Source organism: Cervus canadensis, chromosome 18 (genome assembly GCF_019320065.1).
Source record: "Cervus canadensis isolate Bull #8, Minnesota chromosome 18, ASM1932006v1, whole genome shotgun sequence".
NCBI lineage: Eukaryota > Metazoa > Chordata > Mammalia > Artiodactyla > Cervidae > Cervus > Cervus canadensis.
The window spans coordinates 26,475,792-26,492,499 of NC_057403.1; the positions used below are offsets into that span (position 1 = coordinate 26,475,792).

At 55.7% G+C, this 16,708-nt stretch overlaps 5 protein-coding genes across 10 annotated transcripts; 3 read left to right on the top strand and 2 right to left on the bottom strand.

Annotated features, from left to right (window-relative positions):
- The first annotated feature begins 1,242 nt into the window (after nt 1–1,242).
- On the top strand, nt 1,243–3,821 carry HSPB6 (heat shock protein family B (small) member 6). Its single transcript, XM_043437505.1, has 3 exons — nt 1,243–1,510; nt 2,509–2,631; nt 2,743–3,821. The coding sequence occupies exons 1-3, from the start codon at nt 1,313–1,315 to the stop codon at nt 2,914–2,916; spliced, it is 495 nt and encodes a 164-aa protein (XP_043293440.1). The 5' UTR covers nt 1,243–1,312; the 3' UTR covers nt 2,917–3,821.
- A 56-nt stretch (nt 3,822–3,877) lies between these two features.
- On the bottom strand, nt 3,878–8,938 carry LIN37 (lin-37 DREAM MuvB core complex component). 2 transcript variants are annotated; one of them, XM_043437489.1, is made up of 9 exons: nt 8,643–8,938; nt 5,936–6,011; nt 5,701–5,751; nt 5,355–5,384; nt 5,189–5,274; nt 4,935–5,101; nt 4,255–4,395; nt 4,094–4,167; nt 3,878–4,006 (listed from the first exon to the last, which is right to left on the bottom strand). In XM_043437489.1, the coding sequence occupies exons 1-9, from the start codon at nt 8,674–8,676 to the stop codon at nt 3,925–3,927; spliced, it is 741 nt and encodes a 246-aa protein (XP_043293424.1). In that variant the 5' UTR covers nt 8,677–8,938; the 3' UTR covers nt 3,878–3,924. The 2 variants fall into 2 exon arrangements, with proteins under 2 accessions (XP_043293424.1, XP_043293423.1); XM_043437488.1 differs by lacking the exon at nt 8,643–8,938 and adding an exon at nt 6,389–6,503 and having other exon boundaries at nt 5,936–6,305.
- A 1,173-nt stretch (nt 8,939–10,111) lies between these two features.
- On the bottom strand, nt 10,112–11,571 carry PSENEN (presenilin enhancer, gamma-secretase subunit). 2 transcript variants are annotated; one of them, XM_043437523.1, is made up of 4 exons: nt 11,377–11,571; nt 11,091–11,205; nt 10,570–10,674; nt 10,112–10,383 (listed from the first exon to the last, which is right to left on the bottom strand). In XM_043437523.1, the coding sequence occupies exons 2-4, from the start codon at nt 11,149–11,151 to the stop codon at nt 10,244–10,246; spliced, it is 306 nt and encodes a 101-aa protein (XP_043293458.1). In that variant the 5' UTR covers nt 11,152–11,205; nt 11,377–11,571; the 3' UTR covers nt 10,112–10,243. The 2 variants fall into 2 exon arrangements, with proteins under 2 accessions (XP_043293458.1, XP_043293457.1); XM_043437522.1 differs by having other exon boundaries at nt 11,091–11,243; nt 11,377–11,529.
- Nucleotides 11,527–13,853, top strand: U2AF1L4 (U2 small nuclear RNA auxiliary factor 1 like 4). 2 transcript variants are annotated; one of them, XM_043437503.1, is made up of 8 exons: nt 11,527–11,707; nt 11,852–11,939; nt 12,338–12,404; nt 12,487–12,536; nt 12,611–12,709; nt 12,883–13,016; nt 13,138–13,233; nt 13,583–13,853. In XM_043437503.1, exons 1-8 carry the CDS (start codon nt 11,664–11,666, stop codon nt 13,665–13,667), a joined length of 663 nt encoding a protein of 220 aa, XP_043293438.1. In that variant the 5' UTR covers nt 11,527–11,663; the 3' UTR covers nt 13,668–13,853. The 2 variants fall into 2 exon arrangements, with proteins under 2 accessions (XP_043293438.1, XP_043293437.1); XM_043437502.1 differs by having other exon boundaries at nt 11,699–11,760.
- A 152-nt stretch (nt 13,854–14,005) lies between these two features.
- On the top strand, nt 14,006–16,573 carry IGFLR1 (IGF like family receptor 1). 3 transcript variants are annotated; one of them, XM_043437453.1, is made up of 5 exons: nt 14,006–14,142; nt 14,569–14,791; nt 15,235–15,419; nt 15,734–16,121; nt 16,200–16,573. In XM_043437453.1, exons 1-5 carry the CDS (start codon nt 14,065–14,067, stop codon nt 16,523–16,525), a joined length of 1,200 nt encoding a protein of 399 aa, XP_043293388.1. In that variant the 5' UTR covers nt 14,006–14,064; the 3' UTR covers nt 16,526–16,573. The 3 variants fall into 3 exon arrangements, with proteins under 3 accessions (XP_043293388.1, XP_043293390.1, XP_043293389.1); XM_043437455.1 differs by having other exon boundaries at nt 15,734–16,072; nt 16,200–16,404; XM_043437454.1 differs by having other exon boundaries at nt 14,065–14,791.
- The last annotated feature ends 135 nt before the right edge of the window (nt 16,574–16,708 follow it).

Consider the following 16,708-nt stretch of genomic DNA (forward strand, 5'->3'; position numbering starts at 1 on the left):
TGACTCCGGACCGTAGCAAACCTGATCTTAGGCTGTGTGACTCTCACCCTTGATCCTCCCCAGGCCTCTTGTAATCCATCACCTGCGGTCCATCCTGTAGCTACCTCGACGATTCCGCCTGCCCTGCTCGGTCTTGGGACTCACCCGGAGCGCATCTTTGTCGCTTAGCAATACCCTATAACCCCGCCCCTCTTTGGGACTGGCCGCGCTGGAAGAGAGCCGTCTCTAAGGCGACCAATGATAGAGAGGAAAATAAAAGTAATTGGACAATGGCCAAAGGGAGATGTCTCACAATTGGCTGTAACGGGAATGAGAGGGCATGTTTGATTGGGGAACGGTAGCGCGCTGCAGTAATTGGCAAGCCCATGGACCAATGGAAAGGATCCGAGGCTGGGCTCGCAGTTAGGAGGAGGTTCCAATGCATTCTCTTTGCTGTAGATGTGTATTCTAACCACTCCCCCTCTTGCTGTCTAAATCTCATCCAGATTCCAATCTAACTACGGATTTTCCCGTTGCAGGGGCCATCAGGGAGCCTAGCCCCTCTCTAACCGCCATCCCTTCATCAGTCCAGAAGTCTACCAGTCCCCCCCGATCTTCTAACCACTTCCGTCTTGCTCCAGGAGCAGCTGGTTGCTCCAAGTGCCAAGCCTGGGCTCCCGGCCGAGGTGGCTGGATCAAAACGAGCTATTTCGGGCCCCAGCGTGCGGCCCCCGGGGGGCCAGCCTGGACTGTTCTTGCCCGCGCCCCCTGGCTGCTGCTCACCTGGCAGACCCCGCTGTCCTGCGCACCCGAGGCTGAGTCAGACGCACAGAATTAGGCCAGGCTTGACAGGGGTTGGGTCCAGGGCCCTGCTCAAATGGGAATAGGGTCTGTTCTGTGTCCTCCTGACAGCCTGGCCCAGCTACAGCATTCCCTCTACCCAGGAATCTGCTCCCAAGACCGGCATCTGCGTCATCCTCAGAGCACCTTCGGGGCGGGGGTGGATTAAAGGGACTGGGAATTCTTTGGCGGGTTTTTCAGGCTGTAGGTCCCAAACGCCACGCTTGCACCCCACTTTGGCAAGGCTCCGCCTCCTCAGCCTTAGTTTTTCTTTCGGGAAATTAGGGAATGATACCTCGCTGGCATCCAGCATGCGCTTAATAAATGGCCAAGTCATTGTTGGGCTGTCTAAATAAGGCTCTATTAATGGCCGGCTCTGGCCGCGGTCCCAATGTCCCCGGGCGGCCCGCCGAGGGGCGGACACAGGGCGTATTATAAAGCAGCGGCAGCGCTCGCTGGAGCACTGCGGAGCCTAGGGCGACGGCGGAGCAGGATGGAGATCCCGGTGCCTGTTCAGCCGTCTTGGCTGCGCCGCGCCTCGGCCCCTTTGCCTGGGCTGTCGGCTCCCGGGCGCCTCTTCGACCAGCGCTTCGGCGAGGGGCTGCTGGAGGCCGAGCTGGCTGCGCTCTGCCCTGCCGCGCTGGCCCCCTACTACCTGCGCGCACCCAGCGTGGCGCTGCCTACCGCCCAGGTGCCAGACCTGGGGGAGGGGCGGTAACCCGACTGCTTCCGAGGCTGGGGTACTCGGTCACCCTGAGGGGGGTAAAGGAAAGTCCCTTGACTTTGAGCTGGGTGGAGAGTCCGGCCGGCCACTCAGAGGGGCTTCCGGAGTTCCCTGAGTATGGATTCTCAGAGGTCGTTTTCCTGAATCGGGTGGGAGGGCCCAGTCGGTGTGATGAGGGTCTCACGTCCCAGAGGAGTGTAAGGGCTGGGTCCCTAATAGGGTGGGGACGCTCACTCTGAAGGGGTGTCTTGGTGATTCTGAAGGAGGCTGGGGACCCACGGAATCTGGGGGAAAGGGGGAGCCCAGTCATTCTGAAAGGCGTGGGGCTCCCAGTGATTCCGGGGACGGGGGGAGGGAATTTTTTGTTATTCTTGAGGAAGAGAGTTTGGGGACTGTGGGTGGTGACTGTGTGTGTCTCATGGAGAGGCAGAGGGGGAGGGTCCTGCAACTTGAGAAAGGGGGGTCTGGACACTCGGAAGAGGGGGAGGAGTACTAATAACTGCTGAGGGCTCAAGCAATCTCGTAACTCGAGCGGGAGGGTAGAAAGAGGACTCTGGAGACTCGGGGAGGAGGCTTCTTGGCGATTTCTGGCGGAGGTGGAGCAGTAAAGGCCCCAGGGGCTGTGAGGGGAAGGGGGCTGAGGAGTCAGTGCCCAGGAGGATACACGGACTACGAGGTTGTTGACTCTGGGGGAGCCGGCAGGCCTCCCCTGTGAGGGCAGCTGTCCCTGACCTTGGAGGGCAAGGGATGGGCCCTCATCACCCTGGATGAGGGGGGAACCCCAGTGGCTACAGGGGGAGGGATGATGCTAGTTATTCTGGGTAAAGAGGTCCTCGGGGGCTAAGAGTGGGAAAGAGGACGCCCCAGTTCCGGAGGCCAGGATAGGCTGAAGGGGAGCAGAGGGGAGGGGCCTTGCTGGGCCCCGGGAGCCGCGCCCCGCCCGATGACCATCAGGTTGTGCGCAGGTATCGACCGACCCCGGGCATTTCTCGGTGCTGCTGGATGTGAAACACTTCTCACCCGAGGAAATTGCCGTCAAGGTGGTTGGTGACCACGTGGAGGTTCATGCGCGCCACGAGGAGCGCCCGGTGAGCCCGCTGGCGGGGGCGGGGCCAGAACGAGTAGGCGGGATCCGCAGGCGGGAGGGGCGGGGCACCTACGGGAACCTGGCGGAGCCTCTCAAGCCTCTCTCCCTCCAGGATGAGCACGGATACATTGCGCGCGAGTTCCACCGCCGCTACCGCTTGCCGCCTGGCGTGGACCCTGCGGCCGTGACGTCCGCGCTGTCCCCCGAGGGCGTCCTTTCCATCCAGGCCGCACCTGCGCCGGCCCAGGCCCCACTGCAGTCGCCGCCCGGGGCGGCTGCCAAGTAGGGGTCAGGGCACACGTGAACCCTGGGAGCCGCCTCAGCGCCCCCGCCCTTTTAAAGCCGACCTGACTCCGCCCAACCAGATGTCCCCAGCGCGCGCCAAGACTATCCGCCCACCCAGTCTGGGATCTGCCTTGAACCTTCCAACCTACTCATCCTTGATAACTTACTTTCCACTGACCCTCCGGTTCTCACACCATCTCGTACTTTCAAATCTCCAGACACCTAACTTCCAGACCCTACAAGCACAATCCCTCAGCTAGTCTCTCATCCCCACCAACCCCACTTCGCATATAACCCCACTTCAAACTCCCTATTTCCGTTTGACTTTTCTAAGAAAACATCCCCTCACCCCATTTCAATCCCACCCACCACCAAAGATTATGGTGTAGGCAGCCCTGCCCCCACCCTAGGCCAGTCAAGCATAATCCCCCCTTCTCAGATGTCCAAGACCCTGCACAGACCTCCTACCCCGGACCATCCTGGCCTGGTCCCCAAGACTGGATCCTTCCCCTCATTCCAACCAGATACACTTCTCCTCACCCTCTCCCTTCAACCCATTCTCTAACCTGAAACCTCAGCCAGCCACTCCCAGATCCTTGAACCCCTTTTTTGACCCTACCCGTGTACCCCTATTCTAAGCCAACCAGAACCCTCAACCTCAAACTGTATAGATACCCATCCCTCCTCCCCAGAGTCTGCACAGATATCCCACGCTATCCAGAACTCCTCAGTCACTCTGTCTTGACCCCCCAAATCTCCAACCACACCACCCCTCCCCTTATTCTCCAAGACCCAACCAAGCAGCCACTTTCTTTAATTCCCTACAATCTTTCTCCCTCCTCAAATTCCCTGATGCCCCATCCCCCCACCTAGGCCCACTCCCCCAATAAATGTGCTAGAGCTATGCCAACTGCTTCATGTCTGATCCAGGAAGGATAGGCTGTAGCAAATGGAGACCACTGTGGAGGAGGGGAATGTTTATTGGGATGGGGGTGGGGACAGGGGAACATCACTGTCGCTCGTACATCTCCCGTAGGATCTTCATGCTCTCTGAGTAACGAAGCTGGTTCCGATGAGATGCCTCCTTCCACCTGCAGTGGGGGTGGGGGGAAGGCAGAGGGAGGACTCAGCAGTTGGAGCAGAGGCCGTGGAGAACAAGCTGGCGGGGGGATGCTCACCTCTGGCGGATGCGTTTCCAGCGCTGCATGTTACGGTAGATGAGCGTGGAGGGTGAGGGCTCAGGCTCGGAGGGCTGTATGACAGAGAGGCCAGGCTGGGTGACCACGCTCACAACCAACAACACCTGCCCCATGGCCCTGAGCCAGCCCAGCATACTCACCTCATCATCAGGGGTACCCTGGGTCTCAGGCTGCAGTGGGGATGGAATTCGGGATCTGCAGGCGTCTCCAGGTGGCCCGGGAGCTGTGGGTGGAGGCAGCTTATACACGTCACGACTCTTGCTGTTGGTGACCTCGGAACCCTGGGGATACAAGGACCCCACACCAGGCCCAGGAGAGTCAGGGGCACACATTTCACACCTTCCCCAGCAACAAAAGACATGAAGGTTTCTCCAGGGACTTGTACTTAGGAGTCATGTGTCTGCTCCAAGGACCCCTGTCCAAGCCAGGGACCCCTGGTCACTCCTGCCCAGCATAGAGACCTCCATCTATGGAGACCTCCATTCCTAGCCCAAGGGGTTGCCATCTGCTCCCCTAGACCAGGTGGCTATACCTGGTTGCCCTAAGGACCCCTGCCCAGTCCCTCAGCTCTTGGTGACTTCTGATCTTGGAGGGCACATCTATTTACCCGGGGACCCTGTCTTCTCTGCCTCTCAGACCAGAAAGCCATGTCTGTCTGCTCTAGGGCACTCCAACCTTTGCCCTGGCCTAAGGGTTCCTATCTGTGTGCCTCACCAGACTCAGGAATCACTGGTGTGCTTGTCTGCCGGGGAGGGTACCTTGTGACTGCCTACCCACTGTACTCCCTGGCTGCTGGGTGGGAACCCACCACCCATCTCACCTCCTCATCCTCAGGTAGGGGGGGCAGTGGCGAGCTGGGTGAGCGTTCACGCTCACGCACTGTGGGGCTGTTGCGCATCCAGGCTCGGCAGATGGGGTACAGTGGTGTGTTCTCACTGAACTGAGCCAAGTCCACACTCCGGTCAAACAGCTTGATCACATAGGTGTCTAGGGTGGGGCAAGTGGGAAGGGTATGAACATCCTTGCCTAGCACCCCCAGTCACTGCCCTCCCTCGAGGGCCACCGCCTACTCACTGGATCGCTGTGGCCCTCCCTCGGCCAGCCCCTCATCCATCTCCCTCCTCTTTTTCCGCCGCTGGTGGGGGAATCGGGCAGATGGCCTGTGTGGGGAGGGAGTACATCAGGACTGGGGTGGGGACTAGGCACCTCTCATCCGCTGGTGGGGCCCCTGCCACCTTACCGTTTGCCAGTGGCTGTGATGGAGCAATCCCTGTGGGGAGAGACAGGGTGTCAGCAGGCTTGCCCTTGAACGAATGGCTGCTCACAACCCCTCAAAGAGCACCCTGGGGGTACTGTGATTGAGCTCATAGAGATCCCACCAAACCCTGAGGCCTTGGGTCCCACCCCTTGCAGGCTGACGTGCCATCATCAGGGGACCTAAGCTTCTGCTGCTCCAGGGCTTTTGTATATGAAGAATGGTTAAGACTCTGATGGAAAAAGCACGGGGCAGGGGGGTCAGGGCTCAGATGAGGAAAGAAGTTATCTACCACTAACCCTTAGACACAGATCCCATCAATAAAACTTACTTGTTGTGGGTGTCTGAGGAGGTCTTCCCAGGTTCCTCATCCAGACGCTCCCTGGTAGCAGAAGAGAACTGCATGCTCAGGGTTCCCAGGGCCCAGGGTGGGAAAGTACCCAGTGGTCTCATCCATTGGGCCCCTTCCTTCCTAAGTCAGTCTCTGGGGCCCCACCCACAGCCAGAGGGTCCCACCCGCCAGGGCCCCCAACTTCCCGTGACCCTGTCCTGGGTCAGATCCCAACCTGTCCATATGACTCTTCTCTAGCAGACACTGCAGAACAGCATCCAGTTGGTTCCGGGCCTTGGCCATCTCCAACTCTGGGGAAGAGGGAGGGTACCAAGCAGGAGTCACTTCCCAGGCCCAAGCCAGGTGGGCAGTCGCTGGACCAGGGAAGGGCATGCATATCCAATCGTTTGGCGGGGCCAAGCGTGCTGGGAGGGTATAGTGGGCAGAGCCTACTAAGAGTAAGAGCTCTGGCTTCCAGGGCTGACCCACATGCTCATGTGTGATCTAAGGTGAATCACCTTACCTCACTGAGCCTGCTTCCTCATGTTGAAAATGGGTCTCCAAATGATATCTATTGCTAGGAATGTTTTGAGGTTTAAATAAACCTATGCTGTATATGAAAGCCTATTATGTGCCAAGCGTTGTTCCAGGTACATCACGCTAGGAATGTTTTGAGGTTTAAATAAACCTATGCTGTATATGAAAGCCTATTATGTGCCAAGCGTTGTTCCAGGTACATCACGTATATCAACCCATTGAGTTTTTACAACAACCCTGGCAGGTGGATACGATTTTTATCCTCATTTCAGAGATGATGAAACTGAGGCACAGAGAGGATTGGCTACTTGCCCAAAGTTACACAGCTAGAAAATTGAAAGGCTGAAGATGTACACCAGGTCATTTGGCTCATTATAAGGCAGGGGCTCAAAGTGGGTGCAGAATCCAACCCCAAGATGCACTTTGTTTGGCTGAGGTAATGAGGTTAATTCAAATCTGTGTTAAATCTGAATGAGATGACTACATTTGAATAGTTGGGAGATTTCACCTAAAATACCCATTTTGGGCTTTTTCCCCCTCAGGAAACGAGATCTGGGCCCACCTTCCTGCACGCCACAGGCCCAGCCTGGCCCTAAGAACCTATGTGTTTGCCTCTTTTCATCACAGAACTTATGGAGGTGATAATGTTATAAATCTCCTTACATTTCTTGTGGGGTGTTCATTCTTCTCTTCCAACTAATAGGAGCTCTGACCCAGTGCTCAGAGCCCGGAAGGACGCTTGGGGACATGACTAGCCAGCGCTGAGACTTCCTGAAGAGGCCAGGAGACATTACTCAGAGGAGACAGGGTGGGGATGCAGGGCTGGGAGCAGCTGAGATTCTCTAGCAAAGAGCCTTGGGTAGGAGCCAAGGTATGGATCACGCCCAATGTCTTTCCCCAGTCCCTGCTTCTCTCCTGAACCTCAGATCTTGGGATCCCATGGACTCCTCGACACTTCCCCCTGGACATTCCCCAGGCTCCTTCCACGGACTGGGTCCCACATTGGCCTCAGTGTCTCTCTAAATGTATCCTTTTTTCCTGGACCGCCATGTCAGGGATATCCCCACTGTCACCCAGTCCTTTTCTCGGTCTCAACATGGTCACTGCTCTCCCTTCCCCTCCCACCCCATAACCTGTCTACTTGTCTCCTGAGGGGCTCTCCCCTCTGCCCCCTCCCTGGTCTGTCTGTCGTGTCCCTTCCTCCCCCTGGGCCCCCAGCCTCGGTCTCCCCTTCTGATTCACCCTCCACAAGGTGGCCAGGCGAATCTTCCTAAAGCCAAACCTGACCCCGATCCTTCCCTGCCTAGAACCCTCCAGAACTCTGCAGTGCCCTCTGAGACAGAGTCCTAGTGGTCAGCCTGGTGTTCACAGGCTTCCATGACCCTGCCTACTCCTTCCTCAACACCCTCATTTGTGGTCAGGCCCCCTTCACTCTTCCACCCACGATTTTTGGGGCATTTTTTGGCAGTTGGAAGGGGCATCTTGTAAAAACTTCCTCTGTGGTTCAAAACCCTCCCTTGGCTCCCCACTGCCCTTGGAGCAAAAGCCAAAGTCATAACCTGGGCCTACAAGATCTGCCCCCCTCCTTCCCCTCTTTGCCCTCGTCTCCTCACCTTTCTACCTCACTTCACTTGATCTGCTCCAGCCACTCTGGCCTCCCTGCTGGCCCTTGAACATGCCAGAGAAATCTTTCACTTCTCTGCCATTTCAAAGCTATTTCCTTTGTCAGATTTGCTGTTCCCTCACTTATCACTCTCTCCCTCACCTTGCCTCACTCCTGATCTCTTTACCTTCTCCTGTTTTTTTTCTTTTTCTTTTTGACCACTTACAGCATTTACTATCTCATGTCATTTCACTTGGTCTGGATTCCAGGTCTCTCCCACCACCCTTAACATGCTAGCCCTGGGTTCCCATCAGCTTGGCCCAAACCCAGAATGACTTCCTCTCTCTCAGCTTCAGTTTCCCCATCTATATTTCCTACTCCCTAGGAAGTAGGAATTATTCATCCCCTAGGATTATTGTGATACAGTGACTGCAAAGATTAAAAGCTTTCCTGTACTTCAGGTGATCAGCATAATGCTTGACTCAAGACCACTGCTGGAAAGGGGGAAATGGAGGCAGAGCCAAGAAGAGTCCTTCTTAGAGTCGCACGGTTCGGGTTCCCCAGGTCTGACCACATCACATTGCCAGGCCACCACCATTCAGCCTCCAAGCTATCCTGAACACAGATCGGGAGGGTATCAAGGTGGCCGGAATCGCTCGATCGATGCCTGACAGCGGTAGTCACATGGGCTGCAGGGAGAAGTCACGTAGTCCACCTTATCGCGATAATCCTGTCTAATGGGGCTCCCTTACCCTGATCAGTCCGGTGCTCCCTTACCTGGCCCCAACCTCGGGATCCTCACCTGATTTCTCCACTTTCACCTTCACCGGGAACATGGTTGGGGTCTGGGATCTGGCTAGCTGGGCCAGAGGAGCCCAAAAGAGCCTAAAGTCACAAGTCAAGGCCGGAGGCAGACGGGGAGAGGTCAAAGGTAAGCTTCATGTGTAGCCAGTCGGCCGCCCGGAGTAGTGTCCGGCCGCGACGGACGCGGATGCCGCCACCTCCTCCTGTTCCTTCTGTGGGCGGGCCCGCTCGGCAATTCCTTGTTCCCATTAGTCAGTGCAACCGTCAATCCCATATCGTGGCCAATTAATAGCTGCCGTTGTCGGCTCCCAGCTCTCAGTCCCACCTTCCTAGAGCCTGGTTTCCGGAAACAAACCAACGACATTCCGGGGCCCTTCCTGGGACGTGGTTCTAACTTCCGAGACTCGGCAGAAGTAACGCACGGTGGGAAACGAAGGATCAGAGCATCGCGAGGCTGCTGCTGAGAACTTGGAGAGTTAGCAGCTTTGAGTAACACCAGTTTAGCTATTGAACAGGAGTTATTTAACTGTGGAAGTCTCTTTATCCCTAAGAGGAAAACAAATCTGGGGTTAGGCGGGGCTCCCTCTTACTGAGCACTCGCTAGGTGCCAGCTAGCTCCCTGTTAATCTCTTTTCAAGTTTAGCCTCATTCACTTAGCGAATATTAGCGTGCAAGGTACTTCTCTCTAGGTACTGGGGACACCGCAGTGAACAAAACGATAAAAATCCTTGCCCTAATGAGCTTATAGAGAATGGAAGATAAACAATAAACAAGTAGAACGTTTTAAATGTAATAGGAAAAAGAATATAGCCTGAAAGAGACGTGGGGAGTACCCAGGAGGGGAACTGAAACTTTAAACAGGATAGTCAAGGAAGCCTTCTCTAATAAAGCAATTGAATACTTGTTTATTGCTACAGACAGTCTCCTTCAGAAAATGGGGAACTTCCATTTACCACATGTGCCGTGGCCAAGATAAATTCTAGGGGGTAGTATTGTGATCCACACTTCTGATGAAAATAATGAATGAAGCCCAGTAGAAAAGTTAATATTTTCAAATTCACATACTACCAGTACAGGATAACAGCCTCTACTCATGGAAGTACTATTCCTTTTTTGGTTCCAAATCTGTAAAAAAGGGTTCCCAAGCAAGACGTTTCCGATTTTTGAGAGTTATGAGTAGTATGCAGTAAACTAATGTACATCATGTTTGAAGCACTAAGCCTAATACAAAGTAAGCAACCAATAAATGTTTCTGAATATTAATAATTATTTTAGGGAATTCCCTGGCAGTCCAGTGGTTGGGACTCCGTGCTCTCACTGCCACGGGCCCAGAGGGCCTGGGTTCAATCTCTAGTTGGGAAAATAAAATTTCACAAGGTGTGTGCATGGCGGGCAAACACTGTCCCCCCCGCCCCCCCCCCCAATCATCTTATCCTTCAACCTCCAAAAGATCCCAGGAAGTCAATATTGAGAATTAGGGTCCTTTATTGGGAGATGTCAGCAGAGAACATAGGAGACAGGAACAAGTCATGAGGGCTTGAGAGTGGGATTGGAGTAGAGGAGCCCATCCTGGTTCTCATGCCTGTACAGAAGAAGCTGTCAGGGGGTACCCAGGGGTATGGTGAAGGAGAGGTAGTCCCCAAGGGCGCCCCAACGTGGCCGGTAGATCTGGAAGATAGTGATCCAGGTGGAGAGTACAATCACCCACAAGAAGAAGCCCACAGCTGAGCGCCAGACATCTGTAAGAGGGAACAGGAAGGGAAAGGTTGGCCTCAACCTGCTCTGTGGTCTCCCTGAGAGCGGCCCTCTCTTCTCTTCCACAAAGTTCCAGGATTCTTTAACCTACGTCATCCCCTCCCACCAAGGCTTTTGGAGTTCCCCTCCTTACACCTGATAGCCTCCCTTCCTCTGTGCCCTGGACTCACAGCCTTTGATTTGGCTCTGCTCCGTGTATGCCGGGACAATGAAGGCCTCTCGAAAGAACCAGAAAATGTTGACCAACCAGAGAAAAGGCAGGAAGGCAAACCCACCTGAAGAGAAGAAAAAAGACTGGGACATGAAGAAATGAGGATCCACCCAATACCCACCTGTTGAAAGGTCCAGTAGGAAGATCCTCTCCCACAACCTAAGTGAAATGGATATCTCTGCTATCAGGGACTCAGAAATCCTGGCTCCTCCCTGGGAGTCAAGAATCCGAGTCCTCAACCACCTCTTTGTCAGAACCAGGAGTCCAGCCCCCGGAACACTTCTCTTTTGGGATCCTGAAATTGAGGCCCCAGTCTGCTCTTTCAGCAAGACTCAGGCCCTTCCTCTCTTGGGACCGAAGAATCGGCGTCCCCAGCCACTTCATCCTCTGGACCCAAGAACCCAGGCCCCCAGACCCTCTTCCATCAGGCGCTCTAGTCCCGCCCCCTCGCTTCGGCTACCCCAGGATACCGGCCCTTACCCAGGTAGTACTTCCGGCAGAGGTTCAACTTCTCCTCGTTGGACACCCGCTCCAAGTTCATAGTTGCGCTAGGGCCGGTCTTCCGAGGGTCTGGGGCAAGACCCAAGTCCTGACCCTAAGTGACAGATGCAAGGATCACAAACAACCACGCCCCTATTACGACAAAACGGAGAGAAACTGAAGGGTGGAATTTCTGGAAGAAGGGCACCCCTGCCCCCACCAGCAAGCTGACTGGGTTGAGACGCTCTTTATGTTTATTTGGGTGCGGAAACGACCCTCGACTCACCAGTGGAGTCCTAACTTCCTCCGGTCTGGGCCCCTTTGCCACTTTCAACCACGGACTTTTGCGCGAGATGCCGCAAGTATCTCTGGAGATTGTAGTCTTTTTTAGTGAGGCAACGCCGGGCGCATGCGCCTTCAGGCAACTCCACTCGGTGAGCCCGTGCGGAGCGAGCCTCCATCACGCAAGCGCACTAGCGAGTTTCTGAGCGGAGGCAGCGAACTACTCTTCCCAGTGCTTTTAAGCAACGGAAATGACGTAATAGCAGACAGAGCTGGAGGGTTTGGGTAAAAATGGCTGAATATTTAGCATCGATATTCGGGACTGAGAAGGACAAGTGAGAATGGGTGCAGGGAGTGGCTCCTCGGGAGGCCGGGGACGGGGCACTTGGTAACCTGGTGGCTGGGCGGCCTGGGTAGGTGTTTCTGGGGTGTCCAGCTCCCTGGCCCTCGGTTCACCTCTGTCTTTGCACCTCTTCCAGGGTTAACTGCTCTTTTTACTTTAAGATCGGGGCCTGCCGGCACGGGGACCGGTGCTCCCGGCTTCACAACAAGCCGACTTTCAGCCAGGTGAGACCCGGCGCGGAGCCTGGGGGGTTAACGCGTCCCAGCCATTCCCTTTCTGTTGTCCATCATCACGAGGTCCCGCCTTTTCCGGATTTCTAGGGCCCACCCTATCGCCCGGTTTTTTTCTTGTCGGACCTCTACAGGTTAGTCCCCCAACCTTCAGGCTCCTCTCCCAGGAACTTGGCCACGCCCCCGTACGTACAGACCACACCCCTGGGCTATCCCTCACAGCTAGATACCCCCTCTTCTGGTTCTCAGAGGGGCAAGCGTTGCTGAGGCACACAAGGTGTTTCTGCTTTTCTCTCTGTTGCAAGGTCTCACCCTCAACCTTCATACCCCACCCCTTCGCATATAACCCCGCCCTCTGAGCTCAGGCCCTGCCCCTTTTAAATTCTGTTCAGACCATAGTGCTGCTCAATCTGTATCGGAATCCACAGAACACCGCCCAAACCGCAGACGGATCGCACTGTGAGTAAGCGGCCGGTGTTGGGGGCAGGGCGGACAGCCCCCAGCAGGCCGCCCCCTGATTCCACCCTGCCCCCTCCTCCAGGTCACGTGAGCGACGTGGAGGTGCAAGAACACTACGATAACTTCTTCGAGGTGAGGGTTGGCGGGGGTGGGTTGAGTTTCCCGTGGGCCGGGAGCTCAGCTGATTTCCTCCTGATCTTCCGCAGGAAGTGTTCACCGAACTGCAGGAGAAGTACGGGGAGATTGAAGAGATGAATGTGTGCGACAACCTGGGGGATCACCTCGTGGGCAATGTTTATGTCAAGGTGCCTGCTGTCCCCCCAGAGCCCAGAAGTGAAGGCATTTCAGTGCCTAAAGGTCACCACTGAAGCCTCACAGCTTGAGGTCCATCACTAAACGCAGTGCAGCCCTTGAGCTGCTAGCTAATCCCCTGAAGATTTCTGAGTTTGATTGCTCACCCTGACTGACTTTTCCTCAGTTTCGGCGCGAGGAAGATGCAGAGCGGGCAGTGGTTGAGCTCAATAACCGCTGGTTCAACGGGCAAGCTGTGCATGCCGAGCTGTCTCCCGTCACCGATTTCCGGGAGTCGTGCTGTCGGCAGTATGAGATGGGGTATGGTAGTACAGCAGTGGGATGGGCACCTGGAGTCCTAGGCTTCTGTTGTGTGTTGAGGGGGCTGTCAGTGACAGTGGCCTCATCCATCCATTCAGCCATGTATTTATCCTTTACCCAGGGAGTGTACCCGCGGTGGTTTCTGCAACTTCATGCACCTGCGACCCATTTCCCGTGACCTCCGGCGGCAACTCTACGGGCGGGGACCCAGGCGCAGGTATTTCAGGACCAGCCTGCCAAGACTTCTCATACCCCAAGCCCCCCGAACCCTGAGATGAGATCCTGTGCCCCAATAAGTGTCTCAAGGCTTTTGTGCCCTAAGACTAGCCCTCAGCCCCATCTGAAGGTCAGCGTCTAAGTCTATACCCCTAAATCAGCCTGAACCCCAAACCCAAGTCCATCCTGATCTCCAGTCCTGAGATTAGCCCCTGTGCACCTATCCTGAGGCCACCCCCAGTAACTGTTTACTTCATCAGTTGCCATGATTTATCCCAGAGCAGGGAGGCTGAACTGGTAGATCTGCACATTATTCCCTATGGCTCTAACCCTCCTCTCTATGTCCCCAGGTCACCCCCAAGGTCCCATACTGGCCACCGTCCCCGAGAAAGAAATCGACGACGGTCCCCAGACCACCGGCATGGCCGTTTCTGAGACCCTGACCCCCTTGCCCTCCAGCCTTGGCAGGCATAGATGTTCCTGGCCAGGACATCTCCTGAAAGCTCCCTTAACTTCCCAGTGACATCTTCTCCAGACTCTGTGTCTCCATGATGTAACACCTTCAACACAGGGACCTTCTATTGCCCCTCCCCTAATAAAATTCTGTACTGAGGGTTTAGAGCTTGTTGTTAGCTTGAGCCTGGCTGTAGGCTGATTTCCTTCCACCCCCACATCTGGTGAAAAGGGGAAGCGGGGCTGGGCTCTGGCCACAACCTCAGCCAAGGAACTTCCAACAACAGGTGCAAAAGCAGAACACCCGGGGTCCCAGAAATCCCCAAGTGGGACTGAATAGGTGGGGCTGCCTTTGTGCTGGAAACTTCACATCTGGCTGATGACTCTCGAGGGAGATGCTTGGTTGCAGCAGGTTGGAGGACTCCTAATCTGGAGGAGATTGTGGTTAGGAGTTAAGGTAAGGTTGCTCGGCATTGGGTGGGAGTGTCTAGTGGGTGAGAACTGGGTCCTCCATGCCCACTGCCCCGCGATTGAAGTAGGTAGTACATAATACTTAAGGTTATTTTATGCCAGATGCTGTTCTGAATGCTTTACTTTCAGTCATAGTTTTACTTCTCCACAGTTACCCTCTGAGACAGGTTACTATTATCCCATTTTACAGATGGGAAAAGAGGGCAGGAAGATGGCAGAGATAGGATATAAATCCACGCAGTCTGGCTCTAGAGTCCTCGCTCTAGCCATCTCAGGGCCTTATGGCCTCTCTGATGACCAGCCAGGAGTTGGACTAGGAGCTGGGGGATGGATTCTTGGCTTCTGAAGGGGACTGAGGATCCTATGCCTCCACATCCACTGCTTCCTTCTTCTGCCCCGGTTTCCTGGCAAGTGCGGCAGAAGCGCTGTGGCAGGAAGTCGTGTGGTCAGGGGCCCCCAGATTGCAGGCTCTGCCCGGATGGGGCCCCTACGCCTCCTCCCGACTGCTGTGCTGCTCCTGGCCCAGGCGGCGCCTCGGGAGGCCTCTCAGCACTGCGGCCGCCTCGAGTACTGGAACCCTGACAACCGGTGCTGCGGCAGCTGCCTGCAGCGCTTCGGGCCGCCCCCCTGCCCGGGTGAGGAGCCGGGACTGGGCGTTTGCATATGTTTGGGCGGAGTTAAAGGGTAAAGGGGGCGGAGGGGAGGGGCAAGGTCTGTGTGCTAAGGCCTGTGAGGCTTGCTTCGGGGTAGGGGCGGTGTGAGGATGGGGGCTAAGCCTGAGAAGAAGGGAGCTGTGTGGGTTAAGAGGGTCAAGGTGAAGATGTGTGACCCATTAGGCGGGAACCGAACAGTGAGGAAGAAGTGGGGAGGACAATTTAAAGGGCGGGGCCTGGGTAGAGAGGGTTGGGAGGCTGCCTGAGATAGTGTGGGGCGGGGATAGAAGTGGGCACGGCCGCTGATAGGTTGGATGAGTACCGTATAAGGGGCGGGGCCTACTAGGATAGGGCAAAGATGAAAGGGCGTAGCTAGCGCAAAGAAGGCCGGCTTGACAACAGCACGTGAGACTCTCTCCCACCAGACCTAGAGTTTTCGGAAAACTGCGGGCTGGATGATGCTGGCAATCACGTAATGCACCCCTTCAAAGAGTGTCCTCCCGGACAGTGCAATCGCAACAGCGCGGAGCTATGTAGCCTTTGTGGCAGCGGAGCAACGGCACCCATTCCCTCAGGGAGCCGCGGCGGAACCGGGCCGCCCTGCCGAGAGGTACTGGTTAGGTTTCAGAGGGCCTGGTCAGGGGTGCAGCTTCAGGGAGCCGGGTGAGAACTGGAGGCGTGACTTGGATCGGATGGGTGGGGCCTTATTAAGGGAAGGGGAGTAGCTTAACTGAAGAGAGTAGGGATGGAGCCCTGGTATGCAGAGATAACTTGCCTGGGTTAAAGGAGTCGCGGGTTGTGGGAGGCGGGGGCTGGATCAGGCGGGGATGTGGACCCATTGAAGAATGTAAGGATGAGAGGTTTGTGCTGAGGATTCAGAAGTAGAGCATGCCTCGCACTTTATTCCAACCCCTTGTTTTCCAGAAGCCTGTCCCTAACAAGGAGCCCTGCCCACTGACACCTGGAAAATCGGGCGTCCTTAGCTCCCAGGAGCCCAGCTCACCAGCGGTTCCCAGTGTTTTGTGGACTTCTGAGCACAAAGCCCCTCAGCAAGCCTGGCCGAGTTTGAGTTTTGCCCTGTTCCTAGTGCTGGTTCTGCTCGTGATCTCAGTCATAATCCTGCTTGCCCTGCAAAGGCATCACCGTCGCCTCGACCAAGGGAAAGCAGTCCAACACCCGTATCCTAGCTTGGTTTGCACCGACCTTGACACCCACACCTGCTTCTTGCACCCCTCCTCTCCAGCCTCCCTGGAGATTTCAGAGGCAAGGGACTCATGGAAGGAGGTCTCTCTGCCTCCACTCTTAGGCAGGGGTTAGTTGAGGATACACCAAGGATGGGGAGGACTGGAAGCTTGCATTTCCCCCCCTCACCCCTCACTCTGTCTCCCAGAGATGCCAAGCCTGGAGTCACAGCCCCTGTCTCGCCTCCTGGATGAGCTGGAGGTGCTGGAGGAGCTGATCCTGCTGCTGGATCCTGAGCCTGGGCCAGGTGGGAGGATGGCCTGTGGCACCACTCGACACCTGGCTGCAAGATACGGACTGCCTGCTACCTGGTCCACTTTCGCCTACTCACTGCGGCCCAGTCGCTCACCTCTGAGGGCTCTCATCGAGATGGTGGTGGCGAGGGAGCCCTCTGCCTCTCTGGGCCAGCTTGGCACACACCTGGCCCAGATAGGGAGGGCAGATGCACTGCAGGTGCTGTCCAAACTTGGCTGATCAGGGACTTGCCTGGCCTAGTACTCAATAAAGTTTCTATTCAAGTAAGTGCTGCTGTCTCCAGGCCTCATTAACAGCCCTCTTAAAACAGTATGAATTAGGAATTCCTAATTCATGGCAGCACAGTAGTTCCAACTCTGCATTTCCACTACAAGGGGCCTGGGTTTGACTTCCCGTCAGGAA

What these genes read in the sequence shown, in the direction of transcription:
- LIN37 (XM_043437488.1), bottom strand. Translation starts at nt 6,093, where the DNA reads ATGCCCTTCCCTGGTCCAGCGACTGCCCACCTGGCTTGGGCCTGGGAA. An exon ending in TCCTCAGACACCCACAACAA is followed by an intron (nt 5,385 to 5,700) that starts GTAAGTTTTATT and finishes CTCTCCCCACAG; the next exon opens with GGATTGCTCCATCACAGCCA. An exon ending in TGGAAACGCATCCGCCAGAG is followed by an intron (nt 4,007 to 4,093) that starts GTGAGCATCCCC and finishes CCCCCACTGCAG; the next exon opens with GTGGAAGGAGGCATCTCATC.
- HSPB6 (XM_043437505.1), top strand. Translation starts at nt 1,313, where the DNA reads ATGGAGATCCCGGTGCCTGTTCAGCCGTCTTGGCTGCGCCGCGCCTCG. An exon ending in TGGCGCTGCCTACCGCCCAG is followed by an intron (nt 1,511 to 2,508) that starts GTGCCAGACCTG and finishes GGTTGTGCGCAG; the next exon opens with GTATCGACCGACCCCGGGCA. An exon ending in CGCGCCACGAGGAGCGCCCG is followed by an intron (nt 2,632 to 2,742) that starts GTGAGCCCGCTG and finishes CTCTCCCTCCAG; the next exon opens with GATGAGCACGGATACATTGC.
- U2AF1L4 (XM_043437502.1), top strand. Translation starts at nt 11,714, where the DNA reads ATGGGTGCAGGGAGTGGCTCCTCGGGAGGCCGGGGACGGGGCACTTG. An exon ending in GGCCGGGGACGGGGCACTTG is followed by an intron (nt 11,761 to 11,851) that starts GTAACCTGGTGG and finishes CACCTCTTCCAG; the next exon opens with GGTTAACTGCTCTTTTTACT. An exon ending in GGGCGGGGACCCAGGCGCAG is followed by an intron (nt 13,234 to 13,582) that starts GTATTTCAGGAC and finishes CTATGTCCCCAG; the next exon opens with GTCACCCCCAAGGTCCCATA.
- IGFLR1 (XM_043437453.1), top strand. Translation starts at nt 14,065, where the DNA reads ATGACTCTCGAGGGAGATGCTTGGTTGCAGCAGGTTGGAGGACTCCTA. An exon ending in GATTGTGGTTAGGAGTTAAG is followed by an intron (nt 14,143 to 14,568) that starts GTAAGGTTGCTC and finishes TTTCCTGGCAAG; the next exon opens with TGCGGCAGAAGCGCTGTGGC. An exon ending in GCCTCCACTCTTAGGCAGGG is followed by an intron (nt 16,122 to 16,199) that starts GTTAGTTGAGGA and finishes TCTGTCTCCCAG; the next exon opens with AGATGCCAAGCCTGGAGTCA.
- PSENEN (XM_043437523.1), bottom strand. Translation starts at nt 11,151, where the DNA reads ATGAACTTGGAGCGGGTGTCCAACGAGGAGAAGTTGAACCTCTGCCGG. An exon ending in CTGCCGGAAGTACTACCTGG is followed by an intron (nt 10,675 to 11,090) that starts GTAAGGGCCGGT and finishes TCTTCTCTTCAG; the next exon opens with GTGGGTTTGCCTTCCTGCCT. An exon ending in GCAGAGCCAAATCAAAGGCT is followed by an intron (nt 10,384 to 10,569) that starts GTGAGTCCAGGG and finishes TCCCTCTTACAG; the next exon opens with ATGTCTGGCGCTCAGCTGTG.